The sequence below is a fragment of the Centroberyx gerrardi genome, chromosome 21 (genome assembly GCF_048128805.1).
Source record: "Centroberyx gerrardi isolate f3 chromosome 21, fCenGer3.hap1.cur.20231027, whole genome shotgun sequence".
Taxonomy (NCBI): domain Eukaryota; kingdom Metazoa; phylum Chordata; class Actinopteri; order Beryciformes; family Berycidae; genus Centroberyx; species Centroberyx gerrardi.
In genome coordinates this window covers 17,087,831-17,107,068 of record NC_136017.1, presented here as the reverse complement: position 1 = coordinate 17,107,068, position 19,238 = coordinate 17,087,831, and the positions used below count along the sequence as shown (strand labels likewise).

The window sequence follows — 19,238 nt, the reverse complement described above, 5'->3', positions numbered from 1 at the left end:
TTTGCTCATGTCTTTCGAACTTCTCCAAGAGAAATTCAGTATTCCGGACCACTGCTACTTTCAATAAATTCAACTACAAATCATCATTAACAGGATCAATTTCAATAGCCTTCACAGTTGCCTCCCCTATACCAAAAACTCCTCTCAAACCAACCAAAAAGACATCTCAAATATACAAGATCCTTCTCTCTCTCACGACAACTCTGTTTCTCTGTCTATACATAAAAGGACCTCTGACTTTAAAGTACAACACTCAAACATAGACTGGCAAACCATATGCAACAATACTTTCTTCATGACAGGCGACTCCAAAACACAGTTAATACAAGACAAAATCCTACATAGAACAACATAGAACAGGCTAATAAGTTCAGAAAATTGTGTCACTTTACTGTTACGCAGCCTTTAAGACCAGGAAGAAATAACATTTAAGTTATTTCGCAATATAACCAAAATCCCAGACGGTATCTAGTCTCATATCACAGTATCAATATTATACGATATATCGCCCAGCCCTAGCCTCAGTATCCCCCTCTGTCCTTCCATTTGCTTACTAGGTGATCTCTGCTCCATCCACATCCTTATACACCTTAAACCATTCCTTTCATCATCCCTAATAGCTAAAAAAGTTATTATTCTCAACTGGAAAAATAGATCAAAACCTTCCTATAAATCAATCGTTGAACCTTATAACAGAGCACTCCACATTGGAAAAGCTTTGTGAAACTCTTTAAAATAACTCCAAAGCATTCCAAAAATTGTGGTGTCCTTTTCTGGAATTCATTACAGTAATAGTTGATTTCTCCCATCTCTTCTACTCATCACAAAACAGTTATCAGCCTCTCGGTATTACACTACTATTCACATCTTTCCGTGCAGGACAACGTGCAAGCTCCCCCCTTTGTCTTGTTCTTGTTTATCGTATGATTATTGTATCTAGTTTGAACATCCATGTTTACCTTTGTTGTCCCATGTAAATTACTGTTATTACAACATATTTTTGCTACAACACATCTGATTTGCACACTAGCTAATCTAATGGAAGCTAGTGTTAGCAGAGAGTGTTTTGGAGTAGACTATGGTCATGCTTACCCGACCCCACCCCCCACCCCAAGCAGCTAAAAGATGCAAGCGCGCTTTTTATATATTCTATGTCCTATTCCTGTATACCTTATAAAATTAGAAAGTGCCCGACTGCAATCACACATTTCTCAAACATTCCTAAAATTCCCTTAAATATTCATCCCCATCAAATCTCACTTTATCTTGTCACAGTGTTGCCTTCTCATCATATGTATTACATGTCAAATGTTCTTAGAACATATTGCGGTCATCACATTTTTCTAAATTCCATTTTGAAATTAGAAAAAGCGTTGAGTTTAATCGTATGTTCAAATCTTAGTCTTAAAAAACACCACACAGGGGAACACTTATGCAGGTAGGCCCAACCAAAACAGACACACGAGGGAACAGACAAAATTACAATTTATTCTTGTACATTTACAGCATTTACAAGCCATTTCCTTCCAAGAAAGGAACAGCAAGCTACTTTTGAATAAAACACAACATTCCCCCCACGGGGGTGTTGGTATCTTAAATAGCAATTAAGCATGTTAAGTTAGTGTCCAGTTAACATAGTGCTGAGTTAGCTGTAGTGCCGAGTTAGCATAGTGTCTAACGCAAATTAGTTAAAATACAACTAAATTAATTCACAGCCAAAGTAAATAGCAAGCATGTCAAGTTAGCCAACATAGTTAAGATGTAGCCAAGTTCTGCGTTAGCTAACATGTAGTTTTGAGTTAGCTAACATGTAGTGTCAGAGCATGTACCACCGGGAAAACTTTCATTATAAGTCACGAGTGTATCCGTGGGTGCTGATGAAATATCGGCTGGTGGAGGTTTAGGAATCTTATCCTCCTCTTTCCCTTCATCTTTCCCTGCCTCTTTTTTATCTGACTTACCCTTCTCTTTCTCATCCTCCTCTTTCCCTTTATCTTCCTTATTCTCCTTGTTCTTACCCTTCTCTTTCTCACCCTCCTCTTTCCCTTCATCTTTCTCATCCTTTCTCCCTTCCTCCTCTTTCTCTCCATTCTGACGGTTCTCTCTCTCATCCTCTCCCTCTTTCTCATCGTCTTTTTCTTTTCCTTCTTTGCTCATCCCCTCTTCCTGTGTGTCCCCTCCTTTCTCTGTTTTCTCTGTCGTCTCTTCTTTCCCTTCATCAGTTTTCTCCCTCTCCTCTCCTCTCTCGTCTGCTTGCTTTACATTGTGGTCTGTGCTGGATCTCTTCTCTGTTGTCAAAGCCCTGGGGGGTTTGGCTGGAGGGGAACCCACCGGTGAGTCCTGACACATCTGCTGTGTCATTCCTTCATTCTGGTCTTTTCTGGGTGACACCAGCTTCCCTTCCTCAATCTCCTTGACTCTATGCTTAACAGAACTGCTTTTGACAAATCCCTTGCTCTCTGGTTTATTGTTGCTCTCGGATTCTTGCAGCAATGGTTTTGATTCATCTTGTTCCATCCCTCCCTGTTTGGTAGCCGGTATCTTCTTAGTAGGAGATGAACAGACGTTCCCTTCCGCTTTCTCATCCTTTCTCCCTTCCTCCTCTTTCTCATCCTCTTTCTCTCTATTCTGACAGTTCTCTAAGAATGCATTGCCTTCAATTCCTGTTTTCATTCTAGATGTTTTCACCCTGTGGCTTTCAGTTCTGTCTTTTTCTTGCCCTTTCTCCTCCTCCTCCTTTTTTCCCTCAGATGCCTGCTCTCCCTTTTTCTCATTGTCTTTTTCTTTTCCTTGTTTGCTCATCCCCTCTTCCTCTGCACCCCCTCCCTTGTCTGTTTTCTCTTTCCTCTCTTTTTTCCCTTCATCAGTTTTCTCCCTCTCCTCTCCTTTCTCCTTGTCTGCTTGCTTTACATTGTGGTCTGTGCTGGATCTCTTCTCTGTTGTCAAAGCCTGGGTTGGTTTGGCTGGACTCGGGACTCTGGACTCGGGACTCACCAGTGAGTCCCGAGTCGTGTCCTTCATCCCTTTCTCCCATTTCATCATTCCTTCATTCTTGTATTTTCTAGGTGACACCAGCTTCCCTTCCCCGCCAGCTTCCTCAATGATACTGACTCTGTCCTTAACAGATTTCTTGTACTCTAGTTCATCATTGCTCTGGGACAGCCCTAACTCTGGCAGCAATGGTTGTGATTTGTGTTCCCCAGTAGGAGGTGAATGGACGATAGCCGCCTGGCCGTCTTTGTTCCTGTCTGGTGTCTGGAGGGCAGCAGCACCGTGGGATGGAGGGCTGAATGAAGGGATGGAGGTCTTTATTTTATGGTAGGATGGTTGCTCAGGGTCCTCACTTCCTTTGCCTGGTCAGACAAACATGGACAGGATGCGACGGAATATAAATGCATACAATAAAAGCATAAGAAATAGAGACGCAACTTTGACCTTTGATCATTCACTGCAAAAAATGTCCAATGTCTTAAGAAGTCAATTAGTCTAATATTGAGTTGCATTAGTGACAGTAACATTATGCTGGAGAAAAAAATGGCGACTACGCTGAACAGGGTTGGGGCCATTCATGAATTGAATTGAGAATACATGTTAAATTCCAATTCAATTGCTCGAGTTGGAATTGGAATGGCTCCCAGCTCCAAGCAAACAGAATTGGAATGACAGGAAACCGAATTGAATGCCATTAAATTCCATGAAAGTCCACTTCTAAGAGAGGTCAAGATATTTAGGCCTGAGAGATGTAATCTTAGTGATGTGAAATTTGAAGATGTAATGATGATTCAATGCTATAAAAGTGTAAAATATATGAATAAAAAAATAGGAATTTATCATTATTGTGTTTTAAGGTTTGAGGCATCATGTATTACAGTATAGCAGAACTGGACAAAAGTTTTTGATTTGATGGTTTCATTGTAAATGTAAGTAGTTGAAGTTACATAGGCCTACATCAAATACCACATGGAAGGTACCTGTAACATTTTTAATGATATTCAGTATTGATAATTTATAACACTATGTGTAATCTCAGATATTTGGTAAGAACAATTACAATTCATTCATGAATTGACCCCAACCCTGGTATTGAAGTCATTAGCTATCATAAGACCTTTGCTTACAAAATAGTGAAATAGAAAATTTTGAGAGAATGTACACACATGTATTTTATCAATACTGAGAAATAAAAACAAAGAAATATTTTTCCCAAAATGGATACAAAAATATGCATTTTGTAATAAAAGCCTACCTACATGAGAACTTACGTTTGACACGCTTTTTAAAAAAGTAGAGTGAAATCGCTGCAATCAGAATGCAGACCAGAACACCTAACGCAGCAGTCCCTAAAATGATTGGCAGATTACCTGTGTGAGACAAACACATCATTTAAAGGTAACATTTCAGCTCATCAAGATGCAAGTAAATACAAATGAATGACAGCTGCTCAGACTGGTTTACCTGCAGAGCCACAGTCCTTGGTGTTAAAGTCCTGTCTCTTTTCACTGACTGCATTTTTCACTTCACATCTGTAGTTGCCTGGCTCTGCAGTAGTAATGACAGTGACATTGTACATGGGACTCCATGTCGCCCCCTCCAGGCCAGGCCCTGACCAGCGGTACTGCAGTGGATGGCCTTTGGCTGAGCAGTGGAGAGTGGTGGTGCTACTGGTCTGAACACAGGAAACCACAGGCTGCGGTACTGGGTCTGGGCAGGGAGACAGAGGGCGGCAGTGAGGAAATCGAGAGGGAGAGAAAGAGAGAGAGAGGGATGGAGAATTAGGGAGAATTTTTTAATGAGTTCCAAAATCCAGACCCTTAGAGAAAATATTTTGGCCATTTGGTCTGATAATCTCATGAAACTAAAGTCAAAATTCTCTGTTTTTTCTCATAATTCTGACTTCAATCTCATAATTCTGACTTGACTCTCAGAATCATGACTTTATTATCAGAATTATGACTTTAAACTCAGAATCTCAGAATTATGACTTTATTCACAGAATTATGACTTTATTCGCAGAATTCTGACTTGAATCTCAGAATTCTGACTTTATAGCAGCAGCTGATGGTGACTGTGTAACTGTCAGGTATACAGCTCAGCATTGTAGGATGGCACTTGTATTGAAGAAACCACCAATCTCTTTTGTTTGACTTCCTCACTTCCTTCACTCCTCACTTCACTCTCCGCTACACCCTATTTAGTGCACTTGACATTTCCTTAGTACTCCTTAGAAGCACCTTGGTCTCTTCCACCAATCGTTTACTTGATTGCGTTCACCTGTTCATCACTACTTAAGCATATCACCAAAAGGTGCATGACTTCCTTTGTGGGGTGTTGTCAAACATGGCGGAGGTCTGTGCTCCACTGAGCACATTTTCTAGTTTAGTTCCATTTCTGTTATGTCCATATCTTTCTTAGTTTCAAGTTATCCAAAAAACTACCTTATCCTTCAGTATGGATATTTCATTTCAAGCGTGACTTGATTTTGATTCTGTTGTAATGTTTGTCCAACTTGACAAACATTACAACAGAGGGCATGATCATGATCGTGGGTAATCAGGGTAATCACGGACGTGCTGAGAGAATGCGGAAGCTCTTGCTGCTTAATATTGTGACTTCTCGTTGCTTAATATCGTAACTTCACACTCTGTAAACGTACAACTGCACAGCAAAATGCCAAAGAAAGCCACAACCCTCCCCGATGAGGAGATGGAAGAGATTAAAAAATCTCTCGACTTTATGTCGGCCGAGATCAAGAACAAGATCAGAACAGTCGCCGTTCAACAAAAGAGGATAATGGAACTGATGGGAGAAGTTCAATCACTTAAAAAACAAAACATGGAAAAAGAAGGAGAATCGGCCACTCTGGAGAATCGAGTGGCCGACCTAGAGCAATACTCCCGGATGAACGATCTAATCATCAACGGCCTGAGGACCAGACACCTGTCCTATGCCAGGGCGGCCGCGGCCTCTGAGGATACCACCGCCGGGCACGGGGTCGGAGCTTCCGAGTCCGAAAGAGAATCGCTGGAGCGACAGGTAGTGGGCTTCTTGGACAGTAAGGGCATTTCTGTTGACAGCAGTGACATCGAAGCTTGTCACACCCTGCCCAGCAAAAACAAAGGTGCGACACCAGCAATAATAATCCGCTTCACCAACAGGAAGAAAAAGTATGCACTCCTCAGACAAGGAAGGAAACTAAAGGGGACCGACGTGTACATCAATGAACACCTCACCAAGAAGAACGCGGACATCGCCAGGCGAGCACGCATATTAAGAAAACAAAACAAGATCCAGGCGACTTGGACCGCAAGTTGCAAAGTATTCATTAAGTTGAATGGATCGACACCAGAGGCAGCGAAAGTTCTCTATATCAGGGACATCAACGAACTGGATAAGTTTGATGAATGAATGACCTGCAGGGACTAATGGATCATGGAGGTAGGATTATTCCATGTACTATCTCTACTGCTGATGGATAACTTGGAGATAACCACACTGACAATGACTAACAAGCGGTCTTATTCTCTATTACTTTCCATGATTTCTTTTAAACTGCTGAATATCACCATATTTTGTTACAACCTCATAAATGTAAAGACATATTTCAAATCATGAAATACAACATGTTAACATCTCCAACAAAGGGCCTTATGATTGCTCATCTGAATATCTGCAGTGTCAGAAATAAGGTACATGAACTGAACTATCTTACTCAGCATAACACCATCCATATCTTGGCTGTGTCTGAGACCCACTTGGATGTTACCATCCAGAATGCAGAGGTATCCATTGATGGCTATAACATTTTCAGGAGGGACAGAAATATACATGGGGGTGGCGTAGCAATATATATCAAAAATAATTGTCCTGCAACACTGTGTGCTGAGTTCATGCCAAATAACTAAGAATCTTTATGGGTTAGAATACATCTTCCTCACCTAAAGCCAATCTTGATAGGTTGTTGCTACAGGCCTCCTGGAACTGATACTCAATATCTGAATGACTTATGTGAACTGATTGACAGAGTTGCAGATGTGAATGGTGAATATCGACTGGCTTGGAAGTCAATGCCCAATGAAAAAGAAAATGGTATCATTAGTTAATGCTTGTAATCTATCACAGATGATTTCTCAACCGACCAGAGTCTTTACTAACAGTGCTGGCCATACATCTGCTACATGCATTGACCATATTTACACAAATGCTCCTGAGCGCTGCACTAAACCGGTCTCTATATCTGTGGGGTTCAGTGACCATAGCATGATAGCAATTACCAGGAAAACCAAAATGGTGTTAAAATTATACATAAGAGAATGTACAAGAAATTCATTTCTGAATGTTTTTTGGAAGATGTCAGAAATATAAACTGGGTTGATGTGTATGCTACTCAGGACCCAGAGGCTTCTTTACATATTTTTACGAACATCTTTATGAGGATTGTTGACAGACATGCTCCCATGAAGAAGTGTACTGCCAAATCCAGACCGGCTCCATGGTTGAATGAGTCTTTAAAAGACCTCATGAAAAAGAGAGGTTCTATGGAAGACGGACCAAAATATTGTCAATTGAGAAACCAAGTGACAAAACTGAATAAAAGAATGAAAAAGGAATATTATAAAAAAAGAATAAATGCTGTAAAACAAGATGGTAGAGAACTCTGGAGAACCTTAAATGAAATAATGGGGAGAAAGGAAACTGGAAGCCCTTCTTTTGTAGAATCAGATAGCAGGTTTTTAACCAAACCATTTGATATAGCCAATTATTTTAATGTTTTTTTTGTAAACAAGGTCAATGTACTAAGGCAGAATATGGGCAGCATTGATTCCAATACTCTTGAACTTATAAGAAACAATATAACGCTTAGTAAAAGTTGTACATTTCAATTTAACAGTGTGGACGAGAGTGAAGTAAGGAAGCTGTTGAAGGCCCTTCCTGAACATGGCTCAGTGGGCACTGACATGCTGGACAGTAAGGTACTATGTCTCGCAGCTGACTACATTTCTGGTCCCATATCTCATATATTAAATAATGTCTAATGGATGGTATATATCCTAGTATCTGGAAAGAGGGCAAAATAATTCCCTTACCTAAAGATGGCAGATTAACATTTACTGGGCAGAACAGCAGACCCATCACTATTCTCCCAGTACTCAGTAAACTGATAGAGAGAATAGTCCATTCGCAAATACAAGATTATTTTTACTGTAATGGTTTAAATACAAGATTTCAGCACGCTTATAGACACAACTACTCCACTTGTTCCGCCCTTACACAAATGACAGACGACTGGTTAAAGGAGATGGATAACTCTAAGATGACAGGTGCAGTGTTACTGGATTTTAGCGCGGCATTTGATGTTATAGATCATGATCTTTTAATTGGTAAACTAAAATGCTATGGATTTAGACCTAGTGCCATCTCATTTATGAAGAGTTACCTTTCATGCAGAACACAAAGGGTGTATTACAATGGCAGCATGTCTAACTGTAAAGGGCTAGACTGTGGCCTGCCGCAAGGTAGCTGTCTTGGACCACTCCTGTATTCCATCTTTACAAATGACCTGCCATCTGTTTTGCGAAAAGCAAGTATACAAATGTACGCCGACGATTCTACACTGTATTATGCAGCAAATACTAGTGGAGAGCTAGAAAAAGTTTTATCTTTCGAGTTAAATTTGGTCTTTGATTGGATAAAACTAAATAAGTTGGTACTAAACATCTCAAAGACCAAATCCATTCTGGGATCTAGTTATAAACTGTCATCTACGCCTACACTGAGTCTGTACTTGTCTGGTGAACCCAGAAGAACCCAGAGAACACATTGACACGACTGTTAGGAAAATGGGCAACGGCATCTCCATGGCAAGAAAATGCCTTATGTTCCAACACACATTCTGGGGCAAGTAGTTAAATCTTTAATTGGAGGAAACTACAAATTGCCCAGAACAGAGCTACTAGACCAATCTTACATTGCCCCATAAGAACGAACAGACAGCATGCATCGTAAACTCTTATGGTTACCAGTAGAGAAAATGCTTGCCTTAAGCACAGTCACATTCTTCAGCAACAGTATTTATTCCACTAAACCCGAGTTCATACATAGTCAAATTATCAAATGTAGTAACTTTCACAGTCATTTCACTAGAACAGCAGGTGATGGCCACATCATGTTACCTTGCCCAAAATCTAATGCCTTAAAAAAGACAGTCAAATATCGTGCCATCAATCATTGGAATAGCTGCCCCCTTTATATACGTCAATCTAATAGCAAGTCCTCATTTAAATATCATTTAAGAATGCATTACTTAAGCAGCTGATCAATAGTCCAGTGTTTGTCATGTATAGCGTCTTGTTCTTGTTCCCTGGTGATGGCCCCTGAGACTAATTCTGAGACTAATTCATCCTTACCCCACCTTCTACTCATTGGGTAAGCAGAGTCAGAAATGAATGTACATCAGAATGAATGTTTGAGAAAATTCGAATGACCACTTTCTTAATGTAACACAATTAGAGGTGCACATGTGATGAACACAATGTAACACAACTGTGATGTTGTATATGTATATGATGAATATGATGTACTGGATTCGGACCCCAGGAAGACTAGCTGGTGCCATGGGCATCAGCTAATGGGGATCCTTTTAAATAAATAAATAAATAAATTGTATTCATGTACATTGTTACTTGTTTTGATTTTAGGGGTCCAAGCACGTACCACCTTCTTCTTCTTCTTCTTCTTCTCTAAACCGTAACACCCACAGCAGCCATACTTTCCAGATAGGTTGGAAATCTCAACCACTACTCAGAGGTATAAAAAATTACACCAATCGACCCCATGGTGGCCCTATAACAACCAATTTTACATTTTGACCAATAACTTCTGAACCATAAGTCATAGAATCAAAATTCCTTTTCTCCTGGAATCCACATCCATAGAGATGTAACACTAGAGGGGACATGTCATAGAGAATTCCCATTCTGGAATGGGACCATATGGCAGCCATCTTACCTGGGTACACTTCTCAGCTGACTGTCATTGGAATCAATGGTGAAAGTGGCTTATGCTGCCATTATAATGCTAATATTTTTTTATTGAGACATCACTACTACTTTTTATTTAGCTCACTGTATGCAAGACAACTGTGACTGTCTAAAATGGTACCAAACATGAGCATTTTTTGTAGTCTGTAGATAAAAATAGCTAAACTATGTTAAGTAATTATGTTTTAAATCATAAAGATTATCTTCTGGAAGTATTTTAATGGTGCATTTACTTTACAGAAACTATGAATCCTATTTTCAAGAAGACTTTATAATTCTCAGATTTATTTGGTACTCTTTGGTACTGAGTAGTTGTATTAAGAGTATATATGAAAATCTGCTTATTTTTAATGTAAAACCCCCAAATGATCTGTTGTTGTAGCAATAGACAGATGTTAGCAGCAATTAAATATCACCAACACTGAAACACACCTAACAATACACCCAGATAAAATATACAATAAAAGGCAAATGTAATGCCATTAAGTGGTTAGTGTGACAGCTTTAAGCCAATTTAAGCAGATAATAGGCCTAATGGACATAGGCCCTCACATTTGATTTTTTTTTACTTTATTGGCATGACATCTTAGCCTGCAATTAAGATTACAATCCATAAAGAAATAATTTATATAGATGCCATCATGTAAACAAGTAGGCTACTACAGTAAAAACAAACATCTCTACACTTGAATCAACTTAAAATCCACAGTATTCTATACAGATATGCAAATGAATGTGCTCTCTGTCTGCCACGCGCCACTATGTGTCACTTCCATCATTAAGGTGCGTCTTGGCAGAAATAGCCTGTAATTAATTTTAAAAAAATCGGCGCATTTTCAGCAGGTGCCGCTACTGAGTACTATACAAATACTATAGAAAACACTGTAGAACGTGACCTGCCACAGTAGAATATAAACACTGGTTGGACATAATGCTGAATGATGTGTGCTGATTGCTCTCAGAAACAACGTGTTTGTATGGCAGCAGAGAGCTAGCCAACTAACATACAGCTGAAATGTAAAGATTACATCTAACAGCTAACTAGCTAACATACCGTTACAAACTGTTTCAAATAGAACTCCAGTCTGTTGGCTACTACTAGCCAGAAATGTTGTGTTTTAAGTTGTGTCAGTTAAATTTAGCATATAAAACAGCCTCTATCTTCTACTCTACTGACGTGTGGAAGTTGATGCCAGCTTCTCTGGTCTCTTTGGTCCTTTTAGTGCAGCAGTTTGGTCCAAATCAGGACAACAGTGGTTGCTTCCCATAGACAGCTGTTGTAGTTGCTGGTAAACTGTACCCAGGTAAGATGGCGGACGGTTATCCCACAGTCTATGACGTAATGTCCCCTCGAGTATTATATCTCTATGGTTATATCTCTATGTCCACATCCCTGTCCACATCACACATTTACCCCAGAGGTCATCAGGTGTTGGGCCCCGACAATTGCTGCTTGCAGCTATATTTTTCTTTGTCTTTGTCTGCTTTCCAGATAACTACCACTCCAAATTGTCCGTTTCAGCCCATGTGTATTGTTTGTTCCTACTGTGTGTCAAATAAATTAGTTAACTGGACTTCACTGAGTTTCCTCATTTATACTGTCATTCTGACCGATGCCACATGATGGTAGTCACCAGCCAATCCTAACTCCTATTTAATAGCACTGCTCCCTCATATCACAAGGGAATTCTGAATGAACTTCCTCGATGAGAATAAAGAAAACCAACCTAAAAGTTTCTATTCACAACCTGACCCATCTCAAATAAAACAAATATAACTTAAGTTAACAATGAAATGTAATTCTTTACAGCACTTACCATGCACTTCCACCTCCTGTGTGAACTCAACTAGTTTCCCTTGAATGATAAACTCTGCATTGTACCTGCCACTTAAGGCCTTGGTCAGGCCTCTGACTGTCAGCTCTCCTGTTATGTTGTTTAGTGAGCTTTTATCTTTAAATTCTCTAAATTCCCGGTGCTTAAAGTCAGATTTAGTGTCCCACTCCACAGCCTTGTCAGATCCATGCTTCCAGAGGATGTATGTTGGGATCCCAGTTATCCCAGGATCCAGAGTGAAGCTTCCGCTGGTGATGAAGTTGTGAGTGACAGCTTTGCCTACGGTAGGACGAAAATGTGAAAATGCATTTGTTCTTTGTTCAAGAATATTTAAATTATGTTGATCACTCTCCTTGGCTTGCAAGGTTCTAAAACTAGAGTTCATTCACCCTATACACACCCTGCACACACACACAACTATCAGGAGTAAATACCATAGGAGGAAGTATAGGATTACATGAAACTTTAATGATCCCTGTAGGGCAATGGGATCATTGCAGCAATAAACAATAATAGGATACAGCAAAGACGAAGAAAATATAAATCAGAACAGAGTAAATGGGAATATCAAACAGAACAAAACCAACAATTTGAACACTCATTCATATTAAGTAGAAATATTTGGATTCGAGATTGAAAAAGTATGGATTACAGCATTAAGAGGGTGTGCAAAATAGCAGTAGTAGCAGTAGAAATTACTGGGACAAGAAACTGTGAAATATGTGCAGTATGAAACAAGTGAAAAAAAAAATCTATATATATACACTGCCCATCAAAAGTTTGGGGACACCACATTTTTCTTTATTTTTACTAGTTTCCACATTTTAGAATAATAGTAAAGACATCAAAAATATGAAATTCCACAAATGGAATTATGCAGTGACCAAAAAAGTGTTAAACAAATAAAAACTATCTTATATTTTAGATTCTTTAAAGTAGCCGCCCTTTGCCTTGATGGAAAGGCAAAGGCTTTGGAAAGAAATTTATACATAGGATCAACTTCACTATTTATATTTGTCTAAGAAAGAAATTTCAAGCATTTAAGTATAAGCCTTTAGATCAAAATGGCTTCAGGATAATGAAAAACATAGTTCAATTCAATCAGGTGTCCCCAAACTTTTGAGGGCAGTGTATTTATAATAGAGGAATATGGGAATATGAAGGAAAACAGTATATGGAAATTGCATCATAAAGGCTATTTACTGACATTTTGAGTCCAAATGGGACCAATGCACCTTGCAAGAAATTTGATTTTAACGGCATATTAACATGTAGGCCTAGTTCGATATAGCCTATATTTATGTGTGAGTAGCTGTGTCGTAGTATGCATGTGTGTGTGTGTGTGTGTGTGAATATTTCGAGTGTGAAAAACGAAGTTTTGAGTTCGTCCTACACAGCCTCTCAGTAGGCTATCCCTACACAGTAAGGTCACAGTAATGTGACTAAACTGACTTTAAAATAACAGCTGATAGCTCGTCGAATTCAGAAGCAAGCTTTGTATTGAAAAGATTATTTACGGAAACGAATGTAAACGTGGTAAAATTAATCGATTATACGCCTATGTCCGACGGATTCATTTTCTAGTTATACATGTGTTAATCTACAGAGATGATTAGCAGTCAGAACCAGCAGTAGCCGAAAATGATGAGACTCACTGTTCACTGCTCCAGAAAGGAAAAATAAGATTATAACATGAGGGAAACGTCTGTCTGCCATTACTCTCACAGGTAAACCAAAAGTAAAAGTGGAGATTTCTCCAGCAGGAGATCTGGTTCCCCGGCCCATACAGGAGAGAGAGGGAACTGCAAGGATCATGGATTTAGTTAGCACATCAGATATTGCCATAAGCAAGGATCATGGCAATATCTGCTTGTGCTATATCATAGATGGAAAGGAGCGTCCGAGTGAGGGAAGTGAATCAGTTACACTGCTCCCAGACAGAAAAAGAAAGAAAGAAAGAAAGAAAGAAAGAAAGAAAGAAAGAAAGAGCATTTGACAGAACACGGTGGTTTATTGGGCTTACATTTTACCCCACAACAAAAAATAATAATTTTACCTTAAAATTTAAGTAAGAAATAGATCATTTCACATTCGTTCAACCCAAGCAACCAGTGCTGCGTCAAGCTACCGCACACGCAAACGCACAGGACAGAGGCGGTCTGGCTTTCAAAATAAAAGTCTCCAACTCCAGGAATTGAATTGGAATTTACCATGCATTTTCAGGCAGAGAAGGGGAAGAAAAGAGGAAGGAAGGACCAGGGAGGAATAAAAGTAATGAGGCATGATTTGTGGAGAGAAGACAGAATGAAACAGGCAATTGAAGAGTAAAGGGAGCTAGTGAAGTCAGGAGAGGAGCCTAAACTTTGTTTTTTGGCCAAGGCTTGGAATGTCCCTAAATCTAAGCTTCAGCAAAGGGTTAAAGGATTTGTTAGTGGATTCTGCCATGCCTCTGACAGAAAGCCGTATTTGTCTGCTGAGTCAGAAAAGGAACTAGCCAACATCGTGACCATGTTATCTCAGAGAGGTTTCCCCCTGCAATCTTCTGATATTAAAAAACTTGCTTTTGACTATGCCAAGGCAAATGACATCCAAGGCTTCTCTGAGACAAAAAAAGAAGGCGGGCTACTACTGGTTCCAAGGATTCCTCAAGCAAAATCCAAATTTTAAGATTAGGAAGCCTGAGCCAGCTGGATTGAACAGGTAGTAGTCAGAAAATGGTTCCAAGACTATGAGGAGGTGCTGGAGGAGCTGGGCATCAAAGATAGACCTGGTCATCTGTGGAACTGTGATGAATCAGGCCTCCAGGACAACTTTTCTTCAGCTCATGTAGTCGGGGCAGTGGGGAAACCGTTATGAAATAACACCAGGGAAGAAGGGGAACACAACTAATGTGCTGGCAGCCTTCTGCCAGTTGTGCAACAGTATTAATGCTTTGACTGAAGGCTTTGCTAGTATAGTATTACCGTGTTTTAAAAACGAATGTAGATAAATGTTCAGTATGTTTATCTAGATATCACAACTTGATACTAGATGATTGTGTCAGGTTAAGTGGGTTGCAGGAAATGCTTACTGTCTTGTTGTATTGTGAGTTCTGTGTACTGAATTATATTTATTCAAACTGTTTAAATGTGTCTGAGTACTTAACATTGTTTGCCGCAAGATGCATAGATGCACTTATGTGCTGTGTGTGTTTTAAGTGTAACAAACGCTTGGACATTATTGAAGGCTTCAGGATGTTCCAGGCGGAGGTGTCCATGGCCTAGGGGAGTGAAGTGGTTTCAATGCGGACTGTGACAATCCGTCGTGGCTGGGCCCTATAGTTCACTATTAATAAATGATCACTGAACAAACATTTGTCTGGATTGTTTTTTGTGTCTGTCATGTCCGTCAGGTAGTCTTGGGACGTTTTATTTATTTAAGAAATAATGTACATAAGCAACAACATCATAACAGTGACCAATACAAAAAGGCAAGGCAAGAAAAATACAGCAGCAACTGCTGCAACTCAACTCGAGTGTCAATGTGATGTCCCTGTTACATTAATAATTACATTAGTAATTACAGCCATAAAACGGATATAAATGGACATAGGGGCACTTAATTTTTGTTTTTGCTGTTTTACACATTTTAGGCAATAGAGACTGATTAGGTAGTCTTGGCCAAGACACTTAATCAGCCACACATCACATCACATCACATCACATCACATCACATCACAAGGGAAGATAAAAGAAGCACTCCCTAACTTTCATTACCCTTGGACCCATGAAATACTTTAACAAATATTTATTTTTTAAAAAAATGCATGAACATCAATGGGATATTAAGATAATTTTTTGCCATTTCTTGCAAAGTTTTCCATCTGACAGCATTGGAAATGCAGGTTTGTTAAAAGTTATCCTGATGCCCATACTCATAATTCAACAAAAAGATTCCTGAAAAGGAGCCTGGTTTAATGATTGCATATTTTGATTGTTCGGAAATAATACAAAAACAACATTATAGCATTTTCAAAAATAATTAAAGGCAATAATTTCAGCAAATTATGGACAGTGTGGCATTCTTTTTTGTGATTATACTGTTTACAATAATAATAACAAACTTTATTTATATAGCAGTTTTTTTTTAAAACAGCTGACAAAGTGCTTTAACAAGCAATCAAAGGCAAACGTCAAACTCATAAAATAAATTAAAAGTCCAAACAAGAAGGCGCCAGAATATAAAATGAGACTAAATTCGATTTTTACCCTCTATAAGAACAAAGGGTAAAAATATCAGTAAAACCAATAAGATAAAAGGCATCACTAAAAGCAAGACTCTGAGCATTAAGTGATTCAATAGTTGACAGTCTGAGCTACTGAGGCAGGTCGATCCAGGTCGATTGACTTCTAGTCTGAAAACTACATTTTGTACATTTTGTCTCATAGGGGGTTAAAAGATTTACAGTAGTCCAAACATGAGGAGATAAAAGCATGAACGACTTTCTCTGCAGCCCTCTCATTACCTGTTCATCAACATTAAAGAAATATTCCACTTAGTTTTAACATGGGGGCTATTTGGCACTTCACCACCATGAAAACCAGAACATAAACTACTCACCAAGATCAGATGCAGCTGGACGAGTTTGTAGTGTTCAGATTTTTATGTCCCATTCATTTGAATGAGGCCACGAAAATAGTTAAATAGACATTTAACACATTTGTGAACAGATTCAACAACAGATCCCGCTACTGTGATTTTCAATTGACTGTGGGTCCAACGCTTTAGAACATCATTTTGCCAAATAGCATTTTTATTTACAGAAGAGAACATAGCAGAGGGATACCATTTAGGAGAGATAGTTCCTGTTTGGGAGATCAGACCTACTTTTATTTTTAAATACTAATTTTAGTGTAAACCAAGAATAGAAATGCAAAATGACGAAGGACCCAAGACTGCTTTATTGTCTTAAGATGATGTGTTGTTGAATCTGTTCACCATGTAAAAATCTGAACACTACAAACTCGTCCAGCTGCATCCGATCTTGGTGATTCATTTATATTCTGTTTTTCATGGTGGTCAAGTGCCAAATAACCCCCATGTTAAAACTAAATGGAATATTGCTTTAAGTCTGAATCAAAGGTTACTCCCACATTTTTGGCAGTTGGTTTCACAGTGTGCAATGTACATTAATAAACAATAGAACAAAGGTGTTTGGGGGGCAAATAAAACTAGTGATCAAGAATGATCAATATTGTCTTATCTATGGTGCCCTTTGCATCACTGGACTGGCTACCTCACCACTCTGACCTGCAAACAGCGGAAGAGATGAGGACTAGCATAAAGCATGAGAAATAACACAAATTATAGTATCATCACATCATAAAGACAATTGTTAAATGGTTATAGATATGGCGTTAAGGCAATAAAAAGAACATGCAGTATCACTCGTGCCAGCAATCTGTCATTTGAAAATTAAAGAAAAACATATGGGTTCACTCACAATGTGCATCTAAAAGTGGGAGTATTTGTTGTGTTCTTTTATCTTTCTATTTTACTTGATTTGATTCTTTTAATGCAATGCATTTTGCTTGTTCTTTTATATGAATTTTATCTTTTTATCTGTCTTTTATCTGCCTTCTATTGATATAAAGCACTTTGAGCTGCATGTTGTGTATGAAAGGTACTATACGAATAAAGGTTATTATTATTATTATTATTATTATTCTATAAGGAGTAACATTTGAATCTACTGGTGGTCCAAAAAGTCTATAATACAACTTAACTGAATGTAAAAAAAATATTTTCACATTTCTGTGCAGTCCACTGTAGATTATGAGCAAAAGCTTTGATATTTGATGGTACACTGCTGCATTAATTCTGGTTTAAATGAAAATTCCCTACCTGATAACTAAAGTCTAAAAACCATTCAGCCTGTTTTTGAAACTTGAATTTATTTTATAAAAGCAAGCTGCTGAAGCTCATGTCACTTTGGCAACAGGATTGTGTAACAGCTCATGTTGTTAATCAGATATTAACAACCTAAAAAAAAAGTCTGCACATTCCTTCCACGTTCCTTTCATTATGATAGTCAAAGATCAAAGAAACAAGTCTGCAGTGGAAGAGAGAGAGAGAGAGAGAGAGAGATACCACACCAAACCAAACATGACTTCATTCATTTGAAGGTGTCTTTAGTGGCGTTTCCTCGTTTATCTCCTGCCTGTAACACACACACACACACACACACACACACACACACACACACAAACAATGGTAAATCAGTGAAAAAACATATAGCAGCCTCACCTCCTTGCATAACGTCCTGGTTAGTGCTCTGCAAAAACCTACAAACTAGCTTCCAGTAAATCTGTGAAAACATAGATTTACTGCATTTTCAAATTACTAACAACAAAGTTTAAAAATCAAATAACCTTTACTACAAATAAAATCATGTCTTGTTTTTTCAGTCCCAAATGATGCAACATCATTAACAGTACCATACCAATGTTGTTATATACATGTGATTTATACTTCAAATAAATTAATTAATTATGTAAATGAATCTACATCTATTAAATTACCATCTAACTAAAGGCACAGAAACAAAATTCACTCGACCGTCTACTAAAATCCATCATTGTTGTGTCTTCATGTTACCAAAAGGTCGCAACAAAACCCCCAAGTTTACTACCCAGACTATCCTCACTCCACCACCACTCTCTCTCACTCTAGTCTTTCCTGCCCACATGCATCATTGATTGTCAGTGAACACACGCGGTGTGGTTCTGTACAGGATCTGTGCTTGTCTGTTTAATTGCCTGTATTTTATTTTGGGCCCAGAACAATTATGTTTTAATTGCTTTTCAATTAATAGAGCACTACTGGCTTTGTTACCCTTTTGCCTTTTTTTGGGGTAAAGAAAACCCTTAAAAAAGTATATAAATCATCAAATTCAATAAGTGTGCACCCATATTAATGGTTGATGTCATAATACTAATGAAAAATTACATAAAATGTGTCATTTTTAACTATAAACGCTGCATTTAGTCTGCAGAACGCAGACTAAAGTGGACATCAAACATTAATATGGGTGCTGACTTATTCAATTTGACGATTAAATACAAAGTAATTAGTATTACAGTATTATAGTATAGTATTAGTAACAGTATTTCTACCTATTTAAAATCTTGCGCTTTTATTTTGAAGGCTAAACGGCCTTTTTATGGTTATTTTCCGTTATTTTTTGAACCGTCAATTCAAGTCAAGTCAGGTCCCCAGCAACTTCAGTTGTTTTGGAGGCTTCGCTGTTGAGTTTCAGCTGGCATGGGGGTGAGTAGATAATGACAGAATTTTCATTTTTGGGTGAACTACTCCTTTAATCAATATT

General features: G+C 38.5%; 1 protein-coding gene and 1 long non-coding RNA gene across 2 annotated transcripts in view; one reads left to right on the top strand and one right to left on the bottom strand.

The window, feature by feature from the left end:
- Positions 1 to 15,662, top strand: part of LOC144543024 (uncharacterized) — a 48,264-nt gene extending 32,602 nt beyond the window's left edge. The window contains exon 2 of the long non-coding RNA XR_013507598.1: positions 15,504 to 15,662. This is a non-coding gene — a long non-coding RNA (uncharacterized LOC144543024). The remainder of the gene's footprint in view (positions 1 to 15,503) is intronic.
- LOC139908990 (uncharacterized) lies at positions 1,468 to 13,592 on the bottom strand. The gene is made up of 5 exons (XM_078291131.1): positions 13,528 to 13,592; positions 11,855 to 12,151; positions 4,456 to 4,701; positions 4,263 to 4,361; positions 1,468 to 3,353 (listed from the first exon to the last, which is right to left on the bottom strand). Exons 1-5 carry the CDS (start codon positions 13,586 to 13,588, stop codon positions 1,804 to 1,806), a joined length of 2,253 nt encoding a protein of 750 aa, XP_078147257.1. The 5' UTR covers positions 13,589 to 13,592; the 3' UTR covers positions 1,468 to 1,803.
- Positions 15,663 to 19,238: the final 3,576 nt, after the last annotated feature.

What these genes read in the sequence shown, in the direction of transcription:
- LOC139908990 (XM_078291131.1), bottom strand. Translation starts at nt 13,588, where the DNA reads ATGGCAGACAGACGTTTCCCTCATGTTATAATCTTATTTTTCCTTTCT. An exon ending in ACAGGAGGTGGAAGTGCATG is followed by an intron (nt 4,702 to 11,854) that starts GTAAGTGCTGTA and finishes CTCCCTGCCCAG; the next exon opens with ACCCAGTACCGCAGCCTGTG. An exon ending in CAAGGACTGTGGCTCTGCAG is followed by an intron (nt 4,362 to 4,455) that starts GTAAACCAGTCT and finishes TGTCTCACACAG; the next exon opens with GTAATCTGCCAATCATTTTA.